At 45.1% G+C, this 27,549-nt stretch overlaps 1 protein-coding gene across 2 annotated transcripts in view; it reads left to right on the forward strand.

Moving 5' to 3' along the window:
* LHX2 (LIM homeobox 2) overlaps positions 1-27,549 on the forward strand; it is a 69,389-nt gene that overhangs the window by 18,863 nt on the left and 22,977 nt on the right. For both annotated transcript variants that reach the window (XM_061603749.1, XM_061603750.1), the window contains exon 4: positions 4,301-4,506. In XM_061603749.1, the coding sequence (XP_061459733.1) occupies positions 4,301-4,506 (206 nt within the window). The remainder of the gene's footprint in view (positions 1-4,300; positions 4,507-27,549) is intronic.

Consider the following 27,549-nt stretch of genomic DNA (forward strand, 5'->3'; position numbering starts at 1 on the left):
GCATGGGGTTAGATGGCATTCATGGTTTGTCTCTACAGGATGGGGGAGGTTTCAGATAGGAAGGAGAGCAGTTCTTGGCCTCTCTGAATTTTTTAGGGGATGGAAGGGATGCCTAGGGGGAATTGCAGGGAGCAAGATGGGGGCCATCTGGGCAGATTAGGGGCCTTGGCTCTTTGGCCATTAGGCTGCTATGCTCAGCCCTTGCCGGGTGGCTTTCTGTGGTGCGGCCAGCTGTGTGTGTGTGTATTTGCGGCAAGACCTTTACCCATTTGGCTGCTCTTTGTGGGTCCCAATCCCATTGGGCCATTCTGAAAGGGGTTCACCTGAGGACCTGCTGATGTGGGATAACTGGGGTGTGTGTCTGTGTGCTTGTTCTCTGTCCGTGATGGCTTGTGTTTTGTCGACAATTAAACACTGAGTGAATGATTGATTGAATGGATTCAGTGAGGATGTGGCAATCCTTAGATACATCACCTATGCAGACTTTGATGAAAGGAGCTGGTTTAACATGGGCCTTTCTCTTCCGCCAGCATTTAACATCCACAGAAGGAGGGGAACTGCCTCCGTCCCCAATCCTAGGGAGCCCTAGGTTGCTTCATAAGTTGACGCTTCCATCCAAAGCTTGTTTGAATTGCTGGGTCATTCCACCCAACCTCTTTGGCTTTGTTGACCTCCCCCCTCCCATCTCTGTTCCTGTCTACTCTCTTCTTGCCAAGAGCACACAACTCCTGCTGCTTCTGGGCTTGTCTGAGATTTGACTCCTGTTTTCACGTCCTCCAGAGAAGACCAGCTGCTGCTCCTCTATGGCTGACAGCACAATCCCCAAGGAATGCTTGTGAACATTCTGTGACACCACACCAACTCAATCCAATGGTGGAAGAAGGGTTGCAGACAGGAATGTAGACTCCAGCCGTGGCTCCTGCCTGCCCGACACTCCCCCCCAAATTATAATCCTAGCTTAGTGGCTCCCAAACTTTTCAAGTGGACCACTTGAAAAGTGCTGAGAGTCTGGGCAGACCGCTTAATTTTCTGCCTGTTGTAGCCTTTGTAATACGCTGCTAGGTGCTGTATGGCTTTTCATTGTGTTTTAATTGCTGCTTTTATTTCTTACGTATTGTATTTTGTGTGTTCCAGAGAATTCAAACTGCAATACAATAAAATATAAGAAATAAAAGAACCAATTGAAATACAATTGAAAATAAATGTGAATATTTAATGAAATGGATGTGCTGTGTCCTCTCTCCAACCGCTAATCCACAGACAAGGTGTGGACCACGTAAATGAAGCCTGTGGACCACTGGTGGTTTGCGGACCATGGTTTGGGAGCCCCTGTCCTAGCCAGTTAAGCCTTTGGGATCAAAATATTTGGAAGAGTAGCAAGAGCTCAAGGAAGACACTGTGTGTGAGAGAGAGACAGAGACAGAAAGAGTTGTTACCCCAGGATTTTACTGCCTGGTTCCTTCCAGTTAATATCAAACACAACACCCCCCATCTCCTTCAGCCCCATTGTTGTGTGGCTGAGCAAACTCCCCAAATGAAGGGGGAATGTTTGCCTTCTTAGCTGGGAGTGCTCTATTGTGTCATCATCAGCAACTGGGCTGAACTCAAAATGTCTCTCTTCCACCCCCCACGACAATTCGCTCCCTTGCATTTCCTTAACTGAAGGCAATGATCAGTAATGAATGCCTCACTTTGCCTTTCACATCCCGTGTGCTTGCTTGAGCACTGCAAGTTGAAAGCAAAATTCAGCTTTCTGCTACCAGGATCTAAAAATCCGTAGGTGACTTGGGAGGTGAGGTTTTTTTGGGGGGGAAGAGGCTCCCAGCCTCAGGAAGAGATAGGTCTGAGGGTGTAAATTCATTCTGACCTGTATCTCCCTTGTTTTAATTTTTATTTATTTTTGGTTTAGTAAAGAGCTCTCATGCAAAATTATGTTTTGCATACACCTTTATGTGCAGTTTTTAAAAACATCTATTGATATGGTCTGTGGACTAACCCAGGAAATTCTATTGATTGAAAACTCCTTCTCTTTGTCTGCTGCAAAATAAGGAAGGCACTCTCAATGTTATGATTATTTCTAAGCATTTATTCAGGGCCAACAGGGTGCTGGATGCTATATAGAACATACAAGAGAATTGCAAAGGACATAACAATTATTTACACGAAACAGACAAAGCTGGGATGTTGATGTGGAGATGAGATGGGGTGGGTAAGCAGGAATGGTTCAAGTTATGTCATTGACACACACACACACACACACACAGCCAACAGTTGCAGCTCATAACCACAAGATTCTCTGCAATGTTGCAGATAGGACACTTGAGTGGCACTTTGGGAGCTCAATGAATGGAATCCAGGACTTTGCCTCTCGGTTCATGCAAAATTTCATCTCTCCCTCCCAACAATATTTCTGTGCCAGTCTTGGCCTTGCCTGCTAGGGGATGGGTAGGAAGAAGAAAACCAAGTGTTACTGTGCAAGCCTTTGAACTATGCAAGAATGTTCAGCAAGCAGGCCAAGAAGTCTGTGTGACTCTAACCTTTGTTGGCAAAGCCTATTTTCCTGCCATCTTCCATTATTTGTATCTTTTCTTCTTTGAGACCACATACACTGAGCTTGTGGGACAGTACAGATGATTCATCTGCCTGTACCTTTTCGGGGGTGAGAGCTGGGAATAGAACCTCCAAGTCCAGAGGCAGTGTACCTTTTGATTACCAGCAGGCAATCACTAGTCAAGAGTAGCTGTGGGTCATAGTCAAAGACTGAGTGCTACCTGGAAGGATCTGTGATCTGATCCAGTATTGTGGCAGATTATATGCCTGCAGTAGTACATAGTGAATGCCAGCCCTTAAAACCCATTCCATATTGCCATTCCTTGCAAACCAGCTGCAGTATGTGAATTCTGGTGCCTTTATATGGTGTTAATGAGCATTTGGCCACTTAAGGCAGAGCAAGCAACAACTGAAATTAGTGCATTCGTTGCAGCATTTCACCTTCTGGGAATCCTGATTTACTCAGTAGATTTTCAGCAGGATAAACAATCGGCATTTGCAATAAGGCCCTGCGTCCGCTCAGATCTATATCGGAAGCACACTGGATCTGTGATGAGGGACAGTTTTAAAAGGCTGTGCAGATGCATTTTGACAGCTGGATCAATAATTCACATTTTAATACTCTTGTGACAGATACTTGTCTGATTCCCCCTCCCCTTTTTAGTCATTTTGGTAGAGATGATAAATAATGATAAAGGGAAGGTATAAAATGAAGCTTAGTGGAATTCCTTCTCTTTTCAACATATTTGAAAATTAGAGTTTGTGGGAAATTGATAATCGTTGATAAGGGACATTAATGACAGAATATCCAAACAGCCAGATGTATTGCTAAGTTTTCCCTGAGGGTCTGTTATTTTAAAAGATAAACTTTACCTGCTTAGTGTTAAGAGTATTCGTAAATTAGCAGAGTTTAGCTTAGTGTAATTTGGTTCATGCAAGGTGTATGCACTTAAAATAAAATCAGACTGTTTAATATGCATGGATATTTTGCTTGGTGTGCAAATTGTAGCGCTGTTTGTTAATTATTGTAAAGCTCCATTGCCTCTTTGTCTAAGCTTCATTAGTGAATTTTTGGAGCCATATGAGGGAGTCTTGATCTAAATTGTTTCTAGTAAACATATGGAAAAATGAGTTCTCCAAACAGATTCCTTCAAGGGAATTTTATTTTTAATGGGGTGCAAATGCACAGAGTTACTTTCAGCTTCTGTTTTGATCTTTGGTGCAACTCGGACCTCCTTCGAACGATTCCCCTGCCCTCCCCTTTCAGTCAAATTATAGCTGGGATTTGCTGTCAGGTGTACACCGTCTCTTTCCATCTGCCCTCCCCTCTTTAAACAGTGTTGTATTTAATGGCCTCTTTTGTATTCTTGTGTAGCTGAGTTTGGTAGGAAAGAAAACCAAGGGTTTGAATGAGTTCCCCCCCCCCCATTGAGGGTTGAGTGGACTTAGTGGCTATGGGTTTCTAGCTGCACAATGCAGATTGACAGCGCTTTAAAACATGTTTGCAAAGTTGTTCTTATGCTGTCTGGAAATGCAGAGGGGGGCAGAGATGCCTTTTCTGCCTTTGCAGGATGAGACAAGGGAGCCACCTGTCCTTGTAAAGGTGCAGGTGAGGCTTCTCGCAGGCCTGTTATTGTCAGGGGAGAAATAAGGGCGAAGGCGAGCGTGAAAGGGGCAGACGGTCCTTGCCCCGGCAGTGCTTTCCCAGCAGCTGGGTGGACTCACTCTCTTCCTCCTTGTTTCCTCCCAGCTTTGAGCTGCAATGAGAACGACGGGGACCACCTGGACAGAGACCAGCAATACCCCAGCAATCAGAAAACAAAGCGCATGAGGACCTCTTTCAAACACCACCAGTTGCGGACAATGAAGTCTTATTTTGCTATTAACCACAATCCAGATGCCAAGGACTTGAAACAGCTTGCTCAGAAAACGGGCCTGACCAAGCGGGTGCTCCAGGTAAGAGAGAGGGGGGGCTTGGCTCTCCAAGCGTAGAACAGCTTGGCAGCTCCTTGGCTGGAAGGCCAGAGGGACAACCTCTGGCACCTCCAGTCACTTGGGCTGGGGTAGGTAACTCTTTGCCCTCCAGGCTGGCCATGGCGCAGGGGAGCTTTGAAGGTGTCGGTTACCTTTTCTTTGACACCTCGGAAGAGTTTTGCAAAAAATTCTGCGATCTGGCTGAAACTTCTGGCAGCACCCTTCTCAGATTGGTTGAGCCATTGTGATGTTCCCTGTTCTATGGGGAGCAAGCTACCATTTGTGGGTTCATGAACATGTGAAGGTCCCACAACCCATAAGAGTTCTGTGCCCTAGGGAATGCCGTTTGTTGTTGCTGAGCATTGAAGGACATGGCCATTGTTTGTCTAATGTGTGGACAGCAGTGCTTGGAAAGTGTTACAGGAGGACGAGAAAAGTTTGGGTGGAAACCACAGCAGTGGAAACAGTGCCCTGTTGGTTCTAGCAGTACTTAACCCCTCTGTGTACACTGCAAATGTACGCAAACAAACCGATGCTTTTCTGCACACTGCGCACTGCTGCTCAGAGATGTTGCTGTGGTGCTCGATCAGGCAAACATTCCCAAAGCAAGTTGGACAATGTCTGCAGTGTGGATGGGCTGGCTTGTGTTTGGGGGTCCTGATGATGGCTTGGGGCAGGAGGGCTTTTAGTGAGAGTGGTGCCACCTGAGCATTTTGGATGCTGTGTCAAGGTCTTTTGCATGCTGTGGCTTCTGGCTGTCACCAGCCAACCCTATTGTTCCAAAGCTTCCAGCAACCTCCCTCCCCAGCGATCTTGTTCTGGGGCATTGCTAGGCCTTTGCGAGGCTTGTGGTGCAGGCCCATGGCACAAATTTGCATATTTATTTATGTAGATATACATTCTGCCCTTTTGTGATCCCAGAGTGGGTAGCAACAATTAAAAAAGCTACAACAAGGTTAAAGCAATCTACAATAAGACATAGCATCAAACATCTGTGTTTGTGTGCATGTGTGGGTCAGCCTCATTTCCACTGTTGCTTGGGAACTATAAGAAACCAACAAAATCAGTGCAGTTTTGAAATCATTGGTTGAAATCAGTGCAGTTTTGAAAGGTTCAGTCCACAATCTTGATTCAAAATGGCAACCAATTGGATCCAAACATAGACAAATCTACTCCTATATATATCTCAGGAACTATCATGCACAATTTGGTGAAAATAAGGTGCCCAAATGCACAGCAAACAAACTACTTTCCAAAATATATAGTTGATGAGACTAAATGTACATTTATTCATGATCTCAGAGAGAATGTCACCCTGTGAGCAAAGTAAAAAAAAAGGGGGGGGAGAGGGTAGGAGATCCAGACCCCAGTGTGAAATACCTGGGGCTCATACCCCCCTTAGCCACCTCCTAACAACACTCCTGCTGACTGATAGTTTGTGTGCCAATCAGAATGAATTGTGAGAGACCACAATTCACCTGCAGCTTCCTAGCTCACCAACCCTACAAAGGCCTATACGGCTTGGGTCCAGGTTATTTGTCAAACCGAATCTCCCTATATGAACCTGCCCGGGCCCTAAGATCCTCAAGAGAGACCCTTCTGTCTATCCCAACACCTTCACAAGCACGACCGGTGGGGACGAGAGGCAGGGCATTTTCAGTGGCGGCCCCTAAGCTCTGGAACTCCCTTCCCAGGGAGGTAAGAATGGTTTCCTCCTTGCAGTCCTACCGTCAGCAGGTGAAGACCTTTTTATTCCGACAGGCTTTTAGAACTGATGGTTCTTAAGGACGAAGCTTGCAGAGGGTGCTGTGTTGTTTTTACGGTTTAATTGAGTTTGATTCATTTTAACTGTATGTTTAAATGGTTTTAATATTGCAAATAGTCTGATTTTAAGGTAGTTTTGTAGGTTTGTAACTATATGTATTTATCTTATCTGGAAGCCGCCTTGAGTTCCAGTTTTGGAAAAAGGGTGGGATAAAAATGATGGTGACGATGATAATAATAAACAACCCACTTGGAAAATTATACGTACTGCTGGGCAAGATCTTTAACCTGAGAAAGATCTCAGTGAACTAGAATGCTATTTTTGTTCTTTTGTAATGCTGAGTGGAGGAGTGTATTTCTTTTTCAAAGCTTTTTCTGTAACTGCTGTGTTTAATAGAATTGTTTATTTTCTATTATAATTATGGATGTTTCTATTTTAATGGAATTTGTTTCTTGTGTATTTTAATTATGGGTCTTTTTATTCTTATCATTGTGTAACTGGTTTTATGCTTTGTAAACCACTTAGAAGCCTATTTTGGCATTAAGCGGTATATAAATGAATAAATAATAATGTTAAATGAAACAAGGGCCTGTAGCAGCAGGCAGTGCAACCAAGCCTGCTGCTGCTGCCGCTTGGTAGGCTATCAGCGGTGACTCTGCTTTCCCTCTGCCTTTTTGTGTGTGGAGATGTAGGCTGGACACAAGAGCTTCTGTACAGACTAGAACTCGTGCCGGCTTAGATTGCACCCCTGTGGCTGGTGCTCCCTGAGTAACACATTGCAGGGCTTTTGGCAATGAGGCTACAGCCATTGCTATGCACTAGGTCTTGCCCTTATTCTGGATTGAGCCTCACCTTTGCTGACTTTTCAGGACTAAGCCGTTGGAAAATGGGCCATGCAACCTGGGAGTGGCTTTTGCAAGGAAAGGGGGTGTCCCCATCTTGGAGTCTACACAGAGCTAGTTGTCAGCTCGGTGACTTTGTGGCCAGGAGGTGGCCTTCACGTAAACATCAACCACTTCTGAAGGAAGGGCCCCGTTATCACTGTGTTCTAAGGGACCCATCTCACTGTGGTGGCGGCTTGGAGTTTTCCTGCGTGTTGTCATCTAGGCTGGAGATTTGTGGAGTCTTCCCTGATGCGTCAGCAGGAATGTGCAGTGCATGTTTGGGACTTGTATTTGCACATTTTGGAAAGGTAGAACTTTGTGATTGGTGTGTGCTGTCCTACACTGAAAGGTATAGTCAGCTTTCGTCAGCTGGTACCCTGTTTGGGGCTGCAACTTCCATCGTAGGAACATAGAAAGCTGCCTTATCCTGAGTCAGACCATTGGTCCATCTAGCTCAGTACTGTCTACACTGACTGGCAGTGGCTCTCCACAGCTTCAGGCAGGAGTCTTTTTTCCACTTTTACCTAAAGAAGCCAGGGATTGAACCTGGGACCTTTTGCCTGCAAAACAGATGCTTCTCTGCCCAGAGAGCTATGGCGCTTCTCATTGTTGGAAGTGGGGCAAGAGCAACTCCTGTTTAGTTTTTTTGTTTATGTTCCAGAAGGGAGATAGAGTTGCGGTCCTCCAGATGGATAGGCTTGCCTACCTTTACCTGTGATGCTCTAACTGACTTCCTTCTGTCATTAGACTGATATGCTTAGGGAAGCTTATCTGCCCCTCCTGCTTCCGCCCTTTCCTTCTTCTCTTTTTCGACTGTCTGAGAGAGAGGAGACACCTTTGTCTCTGCTCTCTCTCTCTTAAGCCCTGAGGGCAACTCCCAAGCCTGGGCGTTTTGCCTCCAACTTAGTTAGAACTAGGTATGCCTTTCTATCTGCTATGTATTTCTATAAATAAAGTAGATTTTCGTATTTTACGAAGTCTTAAGTCTCAGTGACCTCAATGTAGGGTAAAAGCCTGCTTTCTTAGGTAAACGCACACACTGGCACACACACATCTCAGATCGCTGACAATCTCTGCTAATATCTATACAAATTTACACAACACTCATCAGCCCCAGCTAGGATGGCCAATGAACAAGGGTGATGGGAGTTGTAGTCTACCAACAACTAGAGGGCCCCAGGATGGTAAAAATGGGCATAGACTTAGCAGTATAATGGAGGGGAGCACAGTTCGGGGACTTTTTCCCCCCAGAGTAGTAGGGATGAGGGCATTTGCCAGAGTAGCTGACTGACTAAACCTTCCTTGCACTGGCAAGTGAATGAGGTGATAACAAGGCTTTCAAGTTTTGTGATTGCATGACATATTAGCATAGAGGGGGCCAGAATGAAGCTAGCTTACTATTCTGTGCCTGTCAGCTGATCCTGATTGTTTGGGTATAATGCTTTGTATCACTGCTATTTGGTGTTCAGCACAGTTGCCTGCATTTTTGGACTCTCCTTGGAGGCATGACTATGGGGGCTGCTATGATGAGCACTTGCACCTGGAAATATATTGCTACACCACTGCATAGGCTGAATAGCCCCTGGCTGTCATACTGAAACACACAAACAGATGTGGTCTCCTTATGTGCGCCTTCTGCTTTGAACATGAGTTTTGTGTTCCTCCTAATATCTTGTTTACAGGCTTGTTGTTAGAACCAAAGGTAGATTACGAACTTCTGGTATCTCTCTGGGTGATTTGTGGTAGGTCAGCAAGGGTCTCTGATTCCCAACTGTCTATCAATAGTAACAGTTAAGAAGTGTTCACTCTCCCTAAAGTGGGTTGCTGAAAAATAACACTTTGGGGGGAGGCATAGTGGATTTTTGTGTGAAGGGCCTTGCAGGCTCAGTTTTGGTACTGATCAGATTCCTGGGCTAAGCATGTGCTCAAGGGCACCCTGTTCCCTTAATTCTTGGTGTATGTCCAGCTGGGCAAGTATTATATCTCTGGCTCCACTTGGCGGACTGCAGGGTTCCAGTGTAAAAAATAAATAACAGAGTAGATCCCACAAACCTGAAATCTTCTCACTCCTGTTGTACTACGTGCTGATCTAGTGCTAATCTAGCTCTCTGCTTATAGTGCTGACCAGCTGTGCTGTTTTCCTCCCTGTGAGGTTAAAGGCAGGATTTGACGTTTCGGATTTAAGTTTCAAAATTTTAGCCAAAAACAGCAACAATCCTTTCTCCCAACATTTTATTGATATTCAGCTACAAAATAAGCAAGAGAAACACACTTAAGCTAGATAACATTTTCATGTACAAAGTATTGCCCAGAGTAACGAACCAACTGGAGATAAGTTAATACAGGTATGCTTACTCAGAGTAGACACACTGAAATTAATGAACGTACGCTAGTCATGACTATTAAGTTCAATGGATATACTAGGACTACCATTGAATACCATCCCGTTTCCAACCAGATCATCAAGATATCACAAATGGCTTGTTGGCAACAAGTTGTTGTTTTTAAAACTTACTGTATCTTCCCCAGAAAGGGTAAATTTGGATTAAAACTGGGATTTTGGATTAAAACAGGCTGGCATTTTGATGTCAACAGTGTTCTGGCATGCTGCAAAAAACTTGCATGTGTGAGTATGCCAGAGTAGTGTTTATTATTGGAATTAACCAGACAGTCATTTCACCAACTAAGGCTGTATACATATCATACATTTAAAGTGCATCAGAAGCCTGTTTCCCACACCAAAAGAATCCTGGGGAGTGTAATTTGTTAAGGGTGCTGGGAATTGTGTCTCTGTGATGGGTAAACTACAGGTCCCAGAACTCTTGGGGTGGGGGATGTGCTTTTGATGTGCTTTAAATGTATATTATGTCCACAGCCCAAGGATGGAAGGATCTCATCATGTTTCTCATTTTTCCAATCTTAAATTCAGTTTTGCACATTTCTGCCACAATTTGTGATTTTTTAAAAAAAATTAATCCTCATGAAAATTCTTCAGCATTTAGTGCAAATTCCTCTGTATAAACACATTTTTGCAAGCAACTTATCCTAATATAATCCATTTTGTGTTTTCACTAATATATTCATTTTTATACACATTTCCCCCTAATATATGAATGCTCATAAACATTGTTTGTTTTGGAGACCTGCACTGCAAAACTCAGATAAGTGTGAATTCCGAAGGATGGCTGTGTTTTGGTTCTTAAACTGTTTTGGAGAGTGAGAATTGGACAGATTCAGCTTTAAATGCAAAATGAATCAAGTTTCTCTCAGATCCTTGGAGACCAAAGGCTGAACTGGTTAGTTAGAAGAGGTTTTTCCAGTGTCTGGCCACTTCCAACTTTGCTGCTGCTACCGGAAATTTAAAAAAAGAGGTCCTTGTGGATAAACTGAGTCTCCCTTTCTCTAAATATTGCCAATAGCACTAGATCCAGGTCTAGCTGTACAGCCTGTTGTACTAATGTCCAAGATAGTCCCACCAATGTTCTTACAGCCCCACAGATCCTCCACATGTGAAACAGGAACTCCGTATTTATTTACTGCAGTCTCTGCAGCACATAGGAGACATGTTTTGGCTGACATTATGAAATCTTACAGGAGTGAGGTGTCATCTGTTATGGTGGGGATCACTCGTTGCACCTGAGGATGGTCCTCTGGGAGTTGCTTGGTCCATGTAAACTTCCAGCTCATCTCCAAAATAGAGATGACTATTTCCTGTACAGACAGGCTGTTCAGAAGGAAGCTTTTCTTGGGAGAAAGATGCACAGTCAAAGGGAGAGGAATTTTGCCAAGCGCTTGCCTACGCTTGTGAATGCTGCTGATTCACACCTTGCATTTTGCAGGATCCTGCTGTGAATGGCCCCTGTGAAAATGAAGTGTGTGAAGGTGTGTACACACACGCACACTCTTACTGTAAACGGTGCTGTCAGAGCAGGATTGTGGGGCAGAAATCTAGGGGGCCCACTCAGCAGAATTAGCAGGGGTGTGTGTGTGTGTGTAAAAGCTGCAACATTTTGAGGTAAGTGATGTATTACAGATTGCCAGCAAAAGAGGAGGGCCCCCATAAGTCGAGAGTCTAAAATTACCTAACTGCACCAGTGCTTTCCTGGCCAACCACAAGATGCCTGTAGTTGGATCTAAGAACATAAGCAACTGTCTTCTACCAAGTCAGGCCCACTGGTCTATTTAGCTCAGTACAGGCCACACTGATTGGCAAGGTTTCATACAGGAGAACATTCCCAGCCCTACCCTGGAGATTCCTGGTATTGAACCTGGGATCTTCTACATGCAAAGTAGATGCTCTGCCACTGAGCTGTGGCCCTTCTGTAGATATCCAGCCCATACATTAGTTGAGAAGCATATAGAAGCTATGGAACACCTTCAGACTGCATTGCCATGGGGACTATAAGCAGGAACGGATAGCACAGAAAACCAGCGGTCTGTTTGTACGAAGGAGATCAGCTGTTAAGTATGGGAATTTAGACATAGGAATGTCTTGAGGAGGGAGTCTGAGTCATAAAAATGTAGGAACACTGGAATACCATATGCAGGTCCACCTAGGGCAGAGTTCAGTCTACAACAGTTACCAAACCCTCCTCAAGTTCTTAAATAGGGGTGATCCAAAGGAGACGCATCCCAGCAACTGGAAGTCATAGATACTTTGCCTATGAATATCATAATAAAATAATAATGATAAATTTAATTTTTGTGTCGCCTATCTGGCCGAAGCCACTCTAGGCGACATACACATTAAAATTCAACAGTACAATGTAAATACGTAATAAAATACAGTGCAGTCAACAATAACCATTTTAAAAAGCAGCAGTACAGAACAGTTTAGGGCCATCAATAGACAATTTTAAAACAATATAGAGAAATTAGCCCATCCCGGGGATCCCAAAGGCCTGTCCAAAGAGCCATGTTTTTAAGGCTCGGCGAAATGTATCCAGGGAAGGGGCATGGCGAAGATCGAACGGGAGGGAGTTCCAGAGAGTGGGGGCCGCCACTGAGAATAGTAGAGTTGGAAGGGGCCTATAAGGCCATCAAGTCTAACCCCCTGCTCAATGCAGGAATACAAATCAAAACATTCCCGACAGATGGCTGTCCAGCTGCCCCTTGAATACCTCCAGTGTCGGAGAGCCCACTACCTCTCCAGGTCATTGGTTCCATTGTCATATGGCTCTAACAGTTAGGAAGTTTTGCCTGATGTCCAGTCGAATTCTGGCTTCCTGCAACTTGAGCCCATTATTCCGTGTCCTGCACTCTGGGACGATGGAGAAGAGATCCCGTCCCTCCTCTATGTGACAACCTTTCATGTACTTGAAGAGTGCTCTCATATCTCCCCTCAGTCTTCTCTTCTCCAGGCTAAACATGCCCAGTTCTTTCAGTCTCTCCTCATAGGGCTTTGTTTCCTATGGATGGGATATTCTATGCTTCTAATAACTAGTTGTTCATAAGGCCATCCAATAGGAATTTAGACAATTGTGTTAAAGCACAGTCCCGCTAGTGACCGTTTATTTATTTATTATTTGATTTATATCCCGCCCTTCCTCCCAGCAGGAGCCCAGGGCTGCAAACAAAAGCACTAAAAACACACCAAAACATCATAAAAACAGACCTTAAAATACACCAAAACAAAACAACTTTAAAAACATTTTTTTAAAAGCTTTAAAAAATCTTTTAAAAAGGGTTAAAAATATATTTTTTTAAAAAAGCAGGATACCTGAAAGACCGTCTTATTTTTGTATATTTTTGCACTTTGTTGTACACCGCCCAGAGAGCTATGCTAGTCGGGCGGTATAAAAATCTAATAAATAAATAAAATAAATAAATAAATTATCTCTTATATACCCAGTCGATCACTGCGTAGGGCCTCCTGCAGATACCATCTTATCAGGAGGTCCATTCTACACCACATACAAAACGTACCTTTTGTGTGGCAGCACCTATCCTTTGGAATTCCCTCCCCTTAAATATTAGGCAGGCGCCACCTCTGTTGTCTTTTTGGCACCTCCTGAAGACCTTCTTCTTTCAACAAGCCTTTTAAGTAGAGACCTTATCCCAGTCTGCTTCTGTGTTTTTAAACCTTCTTTTTTAAAATAAAAAAGATGTTTTTAAACCTTTTTTTAAAGATGTTTAAAGTTTTTTTAAATGTTTAAAAATATGTTTTAATATATTTTAAAGTCTGTTTTTATGATGATTTAAAGGGTTTTTAGTGCTTTTGCTTGCTGCCCCGGACTCCTACTGGGAGGAAGGGTGAGATATAAATCAAATAAATAAATAAATAAAATTAACATTATGAGCATAGTGGTTTTTGGGGGGGCTTTTTGTCTTTTTATTTTTTTGCAGAAATTTGTGGGCTTAAATTTGAGTATCTTTTCATTACCTAAGATGGCCGCCTCATATGACTTACCAGTCGAGTGATCCTGCATGTTGTAAGAAATAACTTCTTCCTCTATTGTTAAGTGTCTCCCAGCTGGTCCTTGACAGATTATTTACTTAGCTATTTGGGCTGGTTGTCCTCCAAGTTTCAGCCCCAGAGATTTGTTTGGTTTCTCGTTTCTCGTGACGGACCTCGTTAGCTGCAGTGAACAATCTACTCACCTTATCTCGGCTGCTTATTTCAAGGTCTGCTTCTCCTGTTCCAGGTTGTGTTTGGATATAATTCCTGCTTACTTGCTTACTTGCCAGTGGTGGGGGACCAGCAGACTATTTTTAGATTTGCCCTGGTTGCTTTTTGGCAAATGTTTGTTTTTCCAACGAATGCTGGCTGGTGAAGGAATCTGCCGGCCAGGTCCAACAGCCTTAAAGGGGCAGGATCGAGTTTTACATAAATCAAGACGTGGATGAAAAGTAAGCAGCTGTTCCTTAGGAAATCTAAGTTCGGGCACAATGGTTCTCACCAGAGTAGGATACAAACAGCGTGGTCTGGTCCCCATGACGGACGATATTGCAGCAGTCATTAAAAAACATAATCAATGTAAAATCAGGGATTTCTTTGGCCCAAATTTAAATGTCTCGTCTGCTATGGGACCTCTGGACCTAACGGTACCGGATGGCACCGAATGCTTAGACTGGTCTTTGGGGCCACAGTGCCTAATGAAATTATCACCTGGGGACACTATGAGGGCTGGTGAGTGCTCTCTGGCTGTGGAACTAGAGCATGCTGATCCCTCAATTGTAAACTTTCAGCAGGCTGGCAGCCCTGCTCAGCCCCAAGTCTGTGGAGGCTCTGTGAGCGTTACTCCACCTTGCCCTGCTGAGATCCTGTGTGCCACTTGTTCATCTTCTTCACCTCAGCCTTCCCTATCCGCTACACATCAGACGCCGATTTATAAGGGTCCTCATCATGAAGAAATGGATTCTAATACGGTAGTCAAACTACTTAATTCCCAGTTGGACCTAATTAAAAGCTTATTTATAAAATGGACGGAAGACCTGTCGCTGATTAAGAACCTCCTTGCCGAATGTATGGGTCAGTTGTTATTATTAACGGCCCCAATGTCGCCTTGTTCAAAGGATGCCACCTTAATTCAACCTCTCTGCACTACTTTGTTGACGGACGTACTGGAGCCTAAGTTTCGGGCGGACAGGGATCCTAGTCCCATACATGAACTTAGTTTTACAACTGAATTGCCTACGTGTGTAACCCATCAGCCGGGTGAGCGAACTTTTAATACAATTAACCCGGCTAGCCTAGGCCATGCTCACAGTAAGTGTGGCATTAATGCTGGGGTTTCAACAAAAAAAGGCTCAAAACGTAAAAACATCAAGGCTCAACCAAGTTTAAAGAGGAAATCGAAAAACGTAAAAGCGGCCAGTAGCTCCGGAAAGGGTTCCAAAATGAATTTTAATAAACTTTTCAAATTATTGGAACGTGAGGAGACTGGTCAATGAGAGCAGGTGAACACTAGAAACAACAAAGCCAAAATTATTAAGACTGCTCAAGACCGAACCCCCTTGCACCCTAGCCCTGAAGCTTTGCCTATAGGTGGTATTGCAACACCTTCCCTTGGACACCAGTTAACCCGGCAACTGATTATAAGGGGCGATGGCTCTCTAAGTAAAGCGGAAGATTGTGAGTATAAAGAGGACTTGCAGCCACCAACTCTGGAAAGTAAAAGGTGGTGCCTCCAGCTAGAAGATAGGGTTTTGGTTTTTACCAACTACCCCAAACCATATGGTTGGCTGTCACAGAGGGATCGCAAAATACACCTATTGAAGTTACTGTCCTCTATGGTCAAGTCTTCCTTGAAACTTGACGCATTCTCGAAGATTGAATATCTTTTTTACAATTCAAACACGGCCCGTGCCCTGGTAACGTTTGCCTCAGCCTCTATTGTGGACTTTGTTTACTCGTGTAAGGAGGTGTTTCTAGGCAAAGGAATAGAGGTTAAAAGACACTTTAGAGACGTTTCTCCTCCCGTGCCTTTGGTCACACGTAGCATGAGGGAACGCTCTGCCTCTTCAATTTTAAGATCGGAGAAGTCCAATATAGGAGTCTCCGTGCCTCATTTTAACTTACCCCTGAAATCAACAGCAGTAAACTCTGGCCCAGATAATATAGGATCTCTGAACTTCAGGGCCGAGCAAGGCAGAGAGAGCCATCTTGAGAGTGTGTCGATCCTCGGCTCCGGGAATTTTTATCCCAAAGAACTTCTGCTCATTGACAGCTTTGGTGCGCTTCCCAAACAGGAACAACGTGAGATCCTGTCACGGCTGTCATCCTTGAAAACTACCCTTACGAACTTGACTAATCCTTTTTCATCTGAGAACTATATTGAGACTGCTCATTCCACCCCTACCCTGTCTAGTGTCTGTTCTCATAGGGCATCTTTGAACACCAGTTTCGACTCATCTTGGTCTGACTTGGAGAATACAGAACAGGGGTCGTCAGCTAGTTGTCAAGGACCGGTTCCGTTAATTTCGCTAGCTCCTCTGAAGTGTTCTCCCCCTAATGTCTGTAGGCTGACACATACCTTTCCTTCTCCCTGACTGCCTCTGACACACTCCCCTGGTTTAAAACGGTCATTTAAGTTTGTGGATAAGTGGGCAAAGGAGGGGATCCATGGGGTGAAGGAGGGAATCCAAGGGGCTGCCATTAATGTTGTTGAAGGCAGAGGGAGATACGAAGTAGGGAGACAGCCATGCTATCACGGGAGGGTAGAGTGTAACCGACTGTTGATAACCCCCAAGCTGTCTTCCCGCTCAAACAACCTGGATGGCCTCGGTGACAGTGCCCCTGGGTTAAAACTGCTGCTGGCGAATGCCAGGTCGGTGAATGGAAAATCGATGCTCATTCAGGATTTGGTTCTCGATGAGCATGCTGACCTGGCCTGTATTACGGAAACCTGGTTGGATGAACCTGGGGGGGGGGTTAATCTCTCCCAGCTTTGTCCACCTGGTTTTTCAGTACAACAGCAGCCGAGACCTGGGGGACAGGGAGGTGGGGTCACAGTGGTCTATCGTGATACTATTCCCCTGACCAGGTGCCCTCTCCCACGGTTCTCAGGGTTCGAGTGTGTGTACTTGAAGTTAGGTGGCCAGGACAGAATAGGGATTCTGTTGGTGTACTGCCCACCCCGCTGCTCCACAGTCTCCCTACCTGAGCTAGCCGGGGTAGTTGGAGTCCCCTCAGCTTGTGGTACTGGGTTACTTCAACATCCATGCTGAGACTGCTCTGTTGGGAGTGGCTCAGGACTTCATGGCCTCCATGACAACCATGGGTCTGTCCCAAGTAGTATCTGGCCCCACTCATGTTGCTGGTCACACCCTCAACCTTGTTTTCTGTGTTGGTTGGGATGATGGTGATCTTGGTGTGGAAGAACTTGCAGTGGTTCCGTTGTCATGGACAGATCACTACCTGGTCAGGTTTAGACTCACTGGGACTCAGAACCTCTGCAGGGGTGGGGGACTGATTAGAATGGTCCGTCCCAAGAGGCTGATGGATCCAGATGGTTTCCTGACGGCTCTTGGAGATTTTCCTGTCACCTTGGCAGGCGATCCTGTCAAAACCCTGGTTGACCACTGGAATAGAGAAATGGCCAGGGCGGTCGACACGATCGCTCCTGAGCGTCCCCTCTTTTGGAGTGGAGCCAAACCGGCCCCATGGTTTTCCAAGGAGCTGGTGGTGATGAAATGTGTCAGACGGGGACTAGAGTGACGTTGGCGGAAGACTCGGAGCGAAGCTGATCGATCTCGGGCTAGAGCCTATTTGAAGGCCTACTCCGAGGCAGTACGGGCTAAGAAGAAATCTTTCTTCTCAGCCTCCATTGCATCTGCTGGGACCCGTCCAGCGGAACTGTTTTTTAAGTTCCAGCCCCCGTGAGGGTAATTCTGACCACTCAGCAGACCACTGTCAAGAATTTGCACGGCACTCAGCAGACAAAGTCGCTCAGATTCGCTCTGACTTGGATGCTAAAATTGATACAGTCTCTGAGGATGTAACTTTGGTGCCTGTTTATCCAATTAAAATGGATTATTTTCAACTTGTTTTGCCTGAGGATGTGGACAAGATCCTTGGAGCGGCGCGTGCCACCACTTGTGTACTGGACCCTTGCCCTTCCTGGCTCATTAGAAGTACCAGAGGGGGACTGGTCGATTGGGTCAGGGGAGTAGTTAATGCCTCTCTACAGCAAGGCAGAATTCCATCATGCTTAAAGGAGGCAGTTATAAGACCACTGCTGAAAAAGCCCTCCCTGGATCCCTGTTTACTAGGTAACTACTGGCCAGTCTCCAATATTCCATTTTTAAGCAAGATAATAGAGCGTGTGGTGGTCGCCCAACTCCAGAGATTCCTGGATGATACGGATTATCTGGATCCATTTCAATCTGGTTTCAGGCCTGGCTATGGGACAGAGATGGCTTTGGTCGCCTTGGTGGATGACCTACGCAGAGAACTGGACAGGGGGAGTGTGTCTCTGTTGGTTCTACTGGACCTCTCAGCGGCTTTCGATACCATCGATCATGGTATCCTTCTGGGCCGCCTTCCTGAGATGGGACTTGGGGGCACTGTGTTACAGTGGCTCCAGTCCTTCCTGGAGGACCGAACCCAGAAGGTGGTACTGGGGGACTCCTGCTTGACCCCCTGGCCATTGACCTATGGGGTCCCTCAGGGTTCAGTTTTGTTGTCTTATTCAACATCTACATCTACATGAAACTGCTGGGAGAGGTTGTCCGGGGTTTTGGGGTTTGGTGCCATCAGTATGCCGATGACACTCAACTCTATTTCTCTTTTCCACCTGAAGCCGAGGAAGCCGTACAGGCCCTAAACCAGTGTCTGGCATCAGTGATGGACTGGATGAGGGCAAACAAGTTGAGATTAAATCCTGACAAAACAGAGGTACTCCTGGTCAGTCGGAGGGCAGATCAGGGAATAGGGATTCAACCGGTGCTGGATGGGGTCGCACTCCCCCTGAAGCCTCATGTTCGCAGTTGGATGTACTCCTGGACGCAGCTTTGAATTTGGAGGCCCAGATTGCTGCTGTATCCAGGAGCGCATTTGCCCAATTAAAACTGGTGCGCCAGCTGCGCCTGTTCCTGGAGCTACCTGATCTGACTAGGGTGATGCATGCCTTGGTTACATCCCGCTTAGACTACTGTAACGCGCTCTACGTGGGGCTGCCTTTGAAGACTGTTCGGAAACTTAAATTGGTACAAAGAGCTGCAGCCAGAGTGCTAACCGGGGCTGGTTACAGGGACCATACAACTCCCCTGTTACAACAGCTCCACTGGCTGCCAATTTGTTTCCGGTCACAATTCAAAGTGCTGGTTTTGACCTACAAAGCCCTATACGGCTCAGGTCCAGACTATTTGACAGATCGTATCTCCCTACATGAACCTGTCCGGGATTTGAGATCTTCAGGTGAGGCCCTTCTTGTGTTCCCCACACCTTCGCAAGCACATATGATGCGGACACGAGATAGGGCCTTTTCGATGGCCGCCTCTAGGCTGTGGAACTTCCTTCCGAGTGAGGTGTGATCAGCTCCCTCCTTGCCGTCTTTCCGGCGACAAGTAAAGACTGTTTTATTTCAACGGGCATTTGGGATAGAGAACGACCAGGATTAAGTGTCATAGGTTTGGTGATTACATTATATGATTTTATTATTTTAAATTGTCCGCTGTTTTTAACCTATATTTTATGGTTTTAATTTTTCTCATAGTTTAATTCTTTTTTAATAATATACTCTGTATGTTTTAATGGTGTTGTTTTTAGTTGTAAGCCGCTCTGAGTCCTATTGGAAAAAGGGTGGGGTAGAAATAAAGTTTATTATATTATTATTATATTATATTATTAAATTAAAAAGGAAACTCAGTTAGGATTCCAGGCTCTCATTATTTGCTGCTGTGATGCCTGCTGGCCTGCGTTGTTATTCAGAAGGACCCAGTGCTCAAGTCTGAGATGGACCTGAGAGGGGAAGGGCTGTAGCTCTATGGGAGAACATCTGCTTTGCATGCAGAAGGTTCCAGGTTAAATTCCTAGCAGCTCCAGGTAGATTTGGGCGAAGACACCTGTCTGAAATCCTGGGGAGCCACTGCCACCCATTGTAGAGTCTACACAGACTTTGGCCCTGTGTAAAATCCTGGAGAGCCATTGACAGACAGTGTTGACAACAATAAGCGACATGTTCCAATTATCAGACTTGGGAAAAGGCCGCTTCCTGTGTTTCCAAACCTGTTTTCAGGCACCACCAACTTTGGGGTATGGAAAGAAATAAAGGGAGGTGAGTTTTTGAACATGTGCAGACAGAGTGCCTTTCCTTCACCACTGACAGCACAGTTAGGGGGCTACTGGGCCAAAGGGTGTTGTGTTCTCCAGGCCCAGCATCATCTTAAAAAAATCAGGTTGGCTTAGGAAAGCTGCCTTGTACCAGTCAGACCGGTGGCGCAGTGGAGCCGGGACAGCAAGGACCAAGTGCCGCTATTTATTTCATGGCAGGAATGATGATGTCATCTTCTGGGGTGCCATCTGCCAATTCTCTGCATGCCAAATAAGAGAGAAAGCTACTGAATTAGCTAAACGGAGGAAGAGGTTATACATTGGCATCCATGGTTAAGAAGGGTTAAAACTACCTTGTTCATATTGGAAAAGGCCAAAGTCCCTTGATTATGATAAACCAAAATGTCTCAAAATAGCGAGCAAGCTCCTGAGTCTGCTAGAACTCTTCATCAGGTTGGATGTTAAGCAAAACGGGGTGTGTGTGTGTGTGAGAGAGAGAGAGAGAATGGGTGTGGTATTGAACAATGCATGTATCGGTGAAAAATATTTTTGTTGTATACTCTTAGAAGGGACATGGCTTTGGGGGTGTGACTTGGAGGGTTGCCATGAAGAGCACCTGCGCTTGAGAATTTACTCCTCCTCCACTGGGTGTGTGCATCTAGACCACCGCTGCCTACTCTGACGGGCAGGGCCTCTTGTGGAGGAGGCTTTTCCCCTGATCCTTTTAAACTGGAGGTCCTGCAGAATTGAATGCAGGGTCCATGTGCATGCAAAGTGAGTGCTCTGTCACTGACCTGCATCCAGGGAACATTCTCTTCATTTCTTACTAGACGAGAACTGAGGAACTGTTTCATCTCCTAGAGACTGCATTTCCACCTCATCCAGTAAAATATGCCTAAAACAGACTTCAGTAAAGCAGAGAGAGAGAGAGAGAGAGAGAGAGAAGGATGAATAGAGCTGCACAAGATTTTGTTCCAGGAGCATGTTCTGAAGGAACAAGGTGCAACTGCCTAGCTGAAGCTAAGTAGGGTTGGGGCTGGTCATTGCCTGGACGGGAGACCACATGTGAGCCTTTGTGGATGCTGCCTTGAGTTCCACTAAGGAGGATAAATAACAGAGGCTTGTGTCACCTTAACTACCAGGTTCATTTTGGCATACGCATTCGTGGACTAGTGGTCTCCTCTGCAGATGCATGAAGTGTTATCCTGAGTTGCTAGGTGTTCGTAGGGGTGTAGGGAGAGGGAAATGTTGGCTGTGAGGTCAGAGGGAAATGAAATGCAGGAAATACAGTTAGTGATAACTGTGTTAAATGCATGTGAAATATTTCAAGTGGTCATTCACAAAGCAGTGCTGGTGAAAACCCAAACATACTGGCATTTGTAAACTAATTCCCCTCTGTAGTAGGATTAAAACCTGTTAGCTCAATTCAAGCCATAGATCAGTTCATAGAGTCACAGAATCGTAGAGTTGGAAGGGGCCTATAAGGCCACCCAGTCCAACCCACTGCTCAATGCAGGAATCCAAATTAAAGCATACCTAACAGGTGCCTGTCCAGCTGCCTCCTGAATGCCTCCGGTGTTGGAGAGCCCACAACCTCCCTAGGTCATTGGTTCCACTGTCGTACCGTTCTAACAGTTGGGAATTTTTCCCTGAGGGTCAGCCGAGATCTGGATTCCTGTAACTTGAGCCTATTGTTCCATGTCCTGCACTCTGGGATGATTGAGAAGAGATCCTGGCCCTCCTCTGTGTGGCAACCTTTCAAGGACTTGAAGAGTGCTTTTTGATAAGTGTTAATTCATCAGTTTTGCGCCGAGCTTCCTTTTGAAGTTTCTTTGTTCAGGAATGACTACCTTAAGGTCCCGTGAGATTGAAATGTTCTACTGGTTTCTGAATATTGCCCTTTCTGATGTGTCTGTTTATTTTGTATGTGTGTGTGGAGAGTAAGACTGACTAGCTTGTACTCTTGTAGCATTTAGAAGAGAATTGCTGGCAGACTCTGGCTTATAGTACATTGGAAGATCTCATATAGAGAAAAGGTGGGATACATGGTTAATAAATGCTCTGAGTCTGTTACACAGTTTAGGAGGTCAGGGGTGTAAATGTGCTGCAATCAGTTCTCTAGGACTGGATACAGAAGCCAGCTTCCTAAGGATCTCAGATTTCAGCTTTATTTTATAAAAAAGGTCAAGGTTCTAGTCCTTATCTCTATGCTTCAAAGTATGAAGGCAATATCTGCTGAAATCCGAGGAGGTGGGGAAGGTGGCTGGATGAGACTTTCAGTGGTCTGAGCCATTAGCATTGCTTCTCTCCTGAAAACCTAGCAAATCCAGGATAAACTAAGAATTCACAATATTAAAAACAGCATAATTAATAACGCAAAACTGGATAAATTATACATATTTGCAGAATAATGTGTATATGGCACAGTATTCAGAACTTAAAGTGCCTCAGCACAGAATTATATTTTATTTTGTAACTCAAAGGAGACACACTGTTGGTTTCAGGTGGCCAAATTCCCTGCTGAACTGTTGCCCCTTTACAAATTATGTAGATGGCGGTGATTTCCAGGAGGGCAGCTTTGCTTGCCCTTCCATGGCAAGCTGGGCTAGCTGAAATTCTATGCAACTACAACAAAATGTTGCAGTGTGGAATGTTCCCATTAAGGGATCCAGATGCTCCATTCGATTCCATTCCATTCCCCTCCCCAACAGTCGGTCACCATTCCGTGGTCACTGACCACGCACACTCTCAGTACAACTGGAATCAGCCACAACATGTTGCACTGGGGAGTGAGTGCTCATCTTCAGGCTTTGTGTCAGCCGCCATGCCCTTTTTGTGGAGACTCTCTTCCATTCCCTCAGGGCTGGCACCAGACTGCAGTCAGCCCTTGGGCACGGTGGTGGTGTAGCAGTGGCGCTACCCCTGTCACCAGGAGCTTAAGTAAGCCCAGCCGTGTCATCAGGTTAGTGTGTTGCACATACAAACCTGCCATCACCCAAGATGGGGGGGGCATATTGATGGCCCCACCCCCTTCTTGGGTGATGGCAAGCATGCTACATGCGCGCATTGCTGCCATCAACCAAGATGGCGGCAGAGGCTTCAGCCCCTTAAGGAAACCTTGGCCGCCATCTTGATTGATGGCAAACCTGTGTGCGCAGTGCATGCAGCCGCAAAGAAAGCGGAAAGGTAGGGAGAAGGGCCCCCCAAACACCAATCAGCCTAGGGGCCCTCCTCAGCTTAATCTGGCCCTGCTGATGCAGTGCTGTGGCCCCATGGAAAGTTGCGTGGCCAGCCTGCGCTGGCAGGGGAGGTTTGCTTGGGAGAGTGGCTCCCACGCCGTGATCCGTGCCAGCATCAGGTCATGGGTCAGACACTCCACAACCCAATTCTAGGGCGGATCACAGTGCAGGACCTATACCCACCCAGCCTCAGCAGGAGGGGCACCTCTCAGGGCCAGGGGCCCTCAGCCAGTGCCCAACCTGGCCACCCGTTAGCGCTGCAGCTGCATTCCCTCTTTCCTATCCCCTATTTTATTTTCCTATTGACATTCAATATTCTTATTGGGCTATTTGGGGGGGGTTGTTCCCTCCTTCTTTTAAAACATTTTTAATATACTTCTGCAAGCCACAGGATTCCTAGAGCTTGCTGATCCTTCCCTCTTGTCTGTTGGTCCTTCTGTTTGGGGCTACATCAGGATCCATACCCGGAGAAAGAGTTTACTACTGGTATATTTGATTAAGGATGTAAGAGCTCTGCAGTCAGCTTAGGTTTATTACCTGAAGATAAAAGCCCCTGAATTCACTCTGATTTGTTTACAACATCAGATTACCTCCCGGCTTTCAATATTTTGCAGGAGGGACTCAAGCACATATCAGAAATTCAGTTTGTGCAATTAAAGTGGATTAAAGCACTCTGTCACCCTAGCACAACAAATTTCCTTAAAAAAAAAGAAAGAACTTTTTGTAGTTAGGAAAATGATGGGGAAATGCACTAAAAATATGGCATGAACAAATGCTTAACTGAAAGATGTATAAGCCTCCACCCGAACAAATTAGGATGAGTGCTCATTGCTGTATAACCAACGGCAAACAAATCTGAACGAATGCTCAATAAAGGGTGGACCTCGTCTAACCTCCATGTAAGCTTTGTGCGAGCAAATAAGGATGAATGCTCAATACACCGGTCACCAGGATGAGCCCAAATAATGGATCAAAGCGTTCTCAGATATATTCTACAAATCCTAGCCATGGTTATTTATCTCATGCCATGTTAGACATGTGAAACTGTCTTATCCTGAATGAGACCATTGGCTCATCTTGGCCAGTATTCTCAATTCTGACTGGCAGCAGCTCCTCAGGCTTTCTGGCGAGGCCTTTTCCATCGCCTGCTACCTTAGATGTCTTTCAGCTGGAGGTAGCAGGGATTGAGCCTGTGACTTTCTGTGTGCAAAGCAGATCCTCTGCCGCTGAATTACAGCCACTGTGAGGAGACCATTCAGATGATAAGCATGTTGTTATCTCTGGGTGAGCTCCCACAGATTGATGAAAGGCATTTCTATCCTGCCTTTCCACTTCCTGACGAAGAAGCTCAAGGCGGCTGACACACAGGATCATAAAAAGAGAACATAAATCAATTAGCTAAGAGACAACAAACAGAGAGCCACAAGGACTTGTGAAGAACCCAAGACAAGTGGCCAGTGTGCATGGCAGCTGAAATTAGGCCTGCAATTCCCCTTTTAAAAAATGGAGGCAAGGGTTGTTAGCACATGAGAATACTTAGAGGCAACAGCCACTGTGTCTTCACAATGCAAGTCCTCATTGATAACATAAGAAGTCAGACTCTCGGCCTGTGTATTTCATTGCTGTCTATTATATTTATTTATTTATTGCATTTATTTATTACATTTATATGCCGCCCCATAGCCAAAGCTCTCTGGGCAGTATACCGCAATTAAAAACATTAAAAACAAATATACAAATTTCAAAACACAAAAAACAATTTAAAAACACAATTTAAAAACGTTTTAAAAACAATTTAAAAACACATGCTAAAATGCCTGGGAGAAGAGGAAAGTCTTGACCTGGCGGCAAAAAGATAACAGTGTTGGCGCCAGGCGCACCTCGTCTAGAAAATAATTCCGTAATTTGGGGGCCACCAGTGTTCTTCAGCCTTGGGTCCCCAGATGTTGTTGGGCTATAACTCCCATTATCCCTAGACAGCATGGTCAACATCTGGAGATTCAAGGTTGAAGAGGAGTGGTCTACACTGACTGGTGCATCTAGGAGTGGTGGGCGGTGCCTAAGCAGGCTAGTTTTGGGGTCTCAGAGGGATGGGGAGGAGTGCTGTTACCCTCTTGCCAAGGATCTACTGCCAGAGGCAGCTGTCTCCCTCTGCCTAATGGAAGGGCCGGCCCTGAGTACATTTCTTCCTGCTCAAAATAATGCACTGTGAAGACAGGAAGGTAATTAGGTATGGGATAATGTCTCTCCACTGGCCCTGGACTGTGACCAGCAAAGCAGTAAGAAGACATGTTTGTTTCTTAGCTTTCTGTAGCCTGAACAGATGGCAAAGTCTTAGAATCATAGAATGGTAGAGATGGAAGGGGCCTGCCATTGAGTCCAACCCCCGCTCAGTGCAGGAATCCAACTTAAAGCATCCCTGACAGATGGCTTTCCAGCTCCCTCTTGAATGCCTCCAGTGTTGGAGAGCCCACCTCCTCCCTAGGTCATTGCTTCCACTGTTGTTCTGCTCTAACAGGACTGTTTTTTCCTGATGTTCAGCTGAAATCTGGCTTCCTCTAATTTGAGCCCATTATTCCGTGTCCTGCACTCTGGGATGATTGAGAAGAGACTTTCCTCTGTGTTTTTTCCAGTACCTTTCAAGTACTTGAAGAATCCTCTCATATCTCCCCTCCTTCTTCTCTTCTCCAGGCTAAACATGCCCAGTTCTTTCAGTCTCTCCTCATAGGGCTTTGTTTCCAGTCCCCTGATCATCCTTCTCTCTATCCCACCAGTTAAAACAGCTAGACTGATGAGGACTAGGGAGAGGGCTTTTTCAATTGTGGCCCCCACTTTGTGGAATTCCCTCCCAAATGATCTCTGCCATGCCCCCTCTATGATGAGCTTCCGCCGGGCCTTGAAGACCTGGCTCTTCAGGCAGGTTTTTGGGGTGGGTTAGGTTTTATTATTATTGTTGAGATTTTTAATGTTTTAATGTATTTGTATGTTTTTGTTTTGTACGTCGCCCAGAGTGGCTGGGCAGCCAGCCAGATGGGCGACTAATAAATTTAATAAATAAAAAAATAAAAATAAATAAATAAATCCTTGTTGCCCTCCTCTGAACCTACTCCAGTATGTCTGCATCCTTCTTAAGGTGCGGTGTCCAGAACTGGATGCAGTACTCAAGATGAGGCCTAACCAGTGTTGAATAGAGAGGAACTAGTACTTCATGCAGTTTGGAAACTATAGTTCTGTTAATGTAACCTAAAATGACATTTGCCTTTTTTGCAGCCACATCACACTGTTGGCTCATGTTTAGTTTGTGATCAACAACAATTCCAAGATCCTTCTTACTTGTAGTGTTGCTGAGCTAATTATCTCTCATCTTATAACTGTGCATTTGGTTTCTTTTATAAGGAGATCACCTCTTCCAAGGTGAACATGGGCCATTGTTTTCCTAGTGCGCATGGGCCTTACATACAGCATCGGCTGTTCGAGCAGTGACCATTGTGCATGTTCATATATGTTCAGTGTGGGTCACTCTAGAGCAGCCTTTGCCAACCTTGTTGTTGCTGTTGTTATGTACCTTCAAGTCGATTATGTGCCTTCAAGTTGATTATGTGCGATCCTATGAATCAGTGACCTCCAAGAGCATCTGTCATGAACCACCCTGTTCAGATCTTGTAAGTTCTGCTCTGTGGCTTCCTTTATGGAATCAATCCATCTCTTGTTTGGCCTTCCCCTTTTTCTACTCCCTTCTGTTTTTCCCAGCATTATTGTCTTTTCTAGTGAATCATGTCTTCTCATTACGTGTCCAAATTATGATAACCTCAGTTTCATCATTTTAGCTTCTAGTGATAGTTCTGGTTTAATTCGTTCTAACACCCAGTTATTTGTCTTTTTCACAGTCCATGGTATGCGCAAAGCTCTCCTCCAACATCACATTTCAAATGAGTTTATTTTTCTCTAATCCGCTTTTTCACTGTCCAACTTTCACATCCATACATAGAGATCGGGAATACCATGGTCTGAATGATCCTGACTTTAGTGTTCAGTGATACATCTTTGCATTTGAGGACCTTTTCTAGTTCTCTCATAGCTGCCCTCCCCAGTCCTAGCCTTCTTCTACATTTTTGACTATTGTCTCTATTTTGGTTAATGACTGTGCCAAGATATTGATAATCCTTGACAAGTTCAATGTCCTCATTGTCAGCTTTAAAGTTACATCGATCTTCTGTTGTCATTACTTGAGTCTTTTTGACGTTCAGCTGTCATCCTGCTTTTGTGCTTTCCTCTTTAACTTTCTTCAGCATTCGTTTCAAATCATGACTGGTTTCTGCTAGTAGTATGGTATCGTCTTCATATCTTAAATTATTGATATTTCTACCTCCAATTTTCACACCTTCTTCATCTTGGTCCAATCCCGCTTTCTGTATGATATGT

The sequence above is a fragment of the Rhineura floridana genome, chromosome 20 (assembly GCF_030035675.1).
Source record: "Rhineura floridana isolate rRhiFlo1 chromosome 20, rRhiFlo1.hap2, whole genome shotgun sequence".
Lineage (NCBI taxonomy): Eukaryota > Metazoa > Chordata > Lepidosauria > Squamata > Rhineuridae > Rhineura > Rhineura floridana.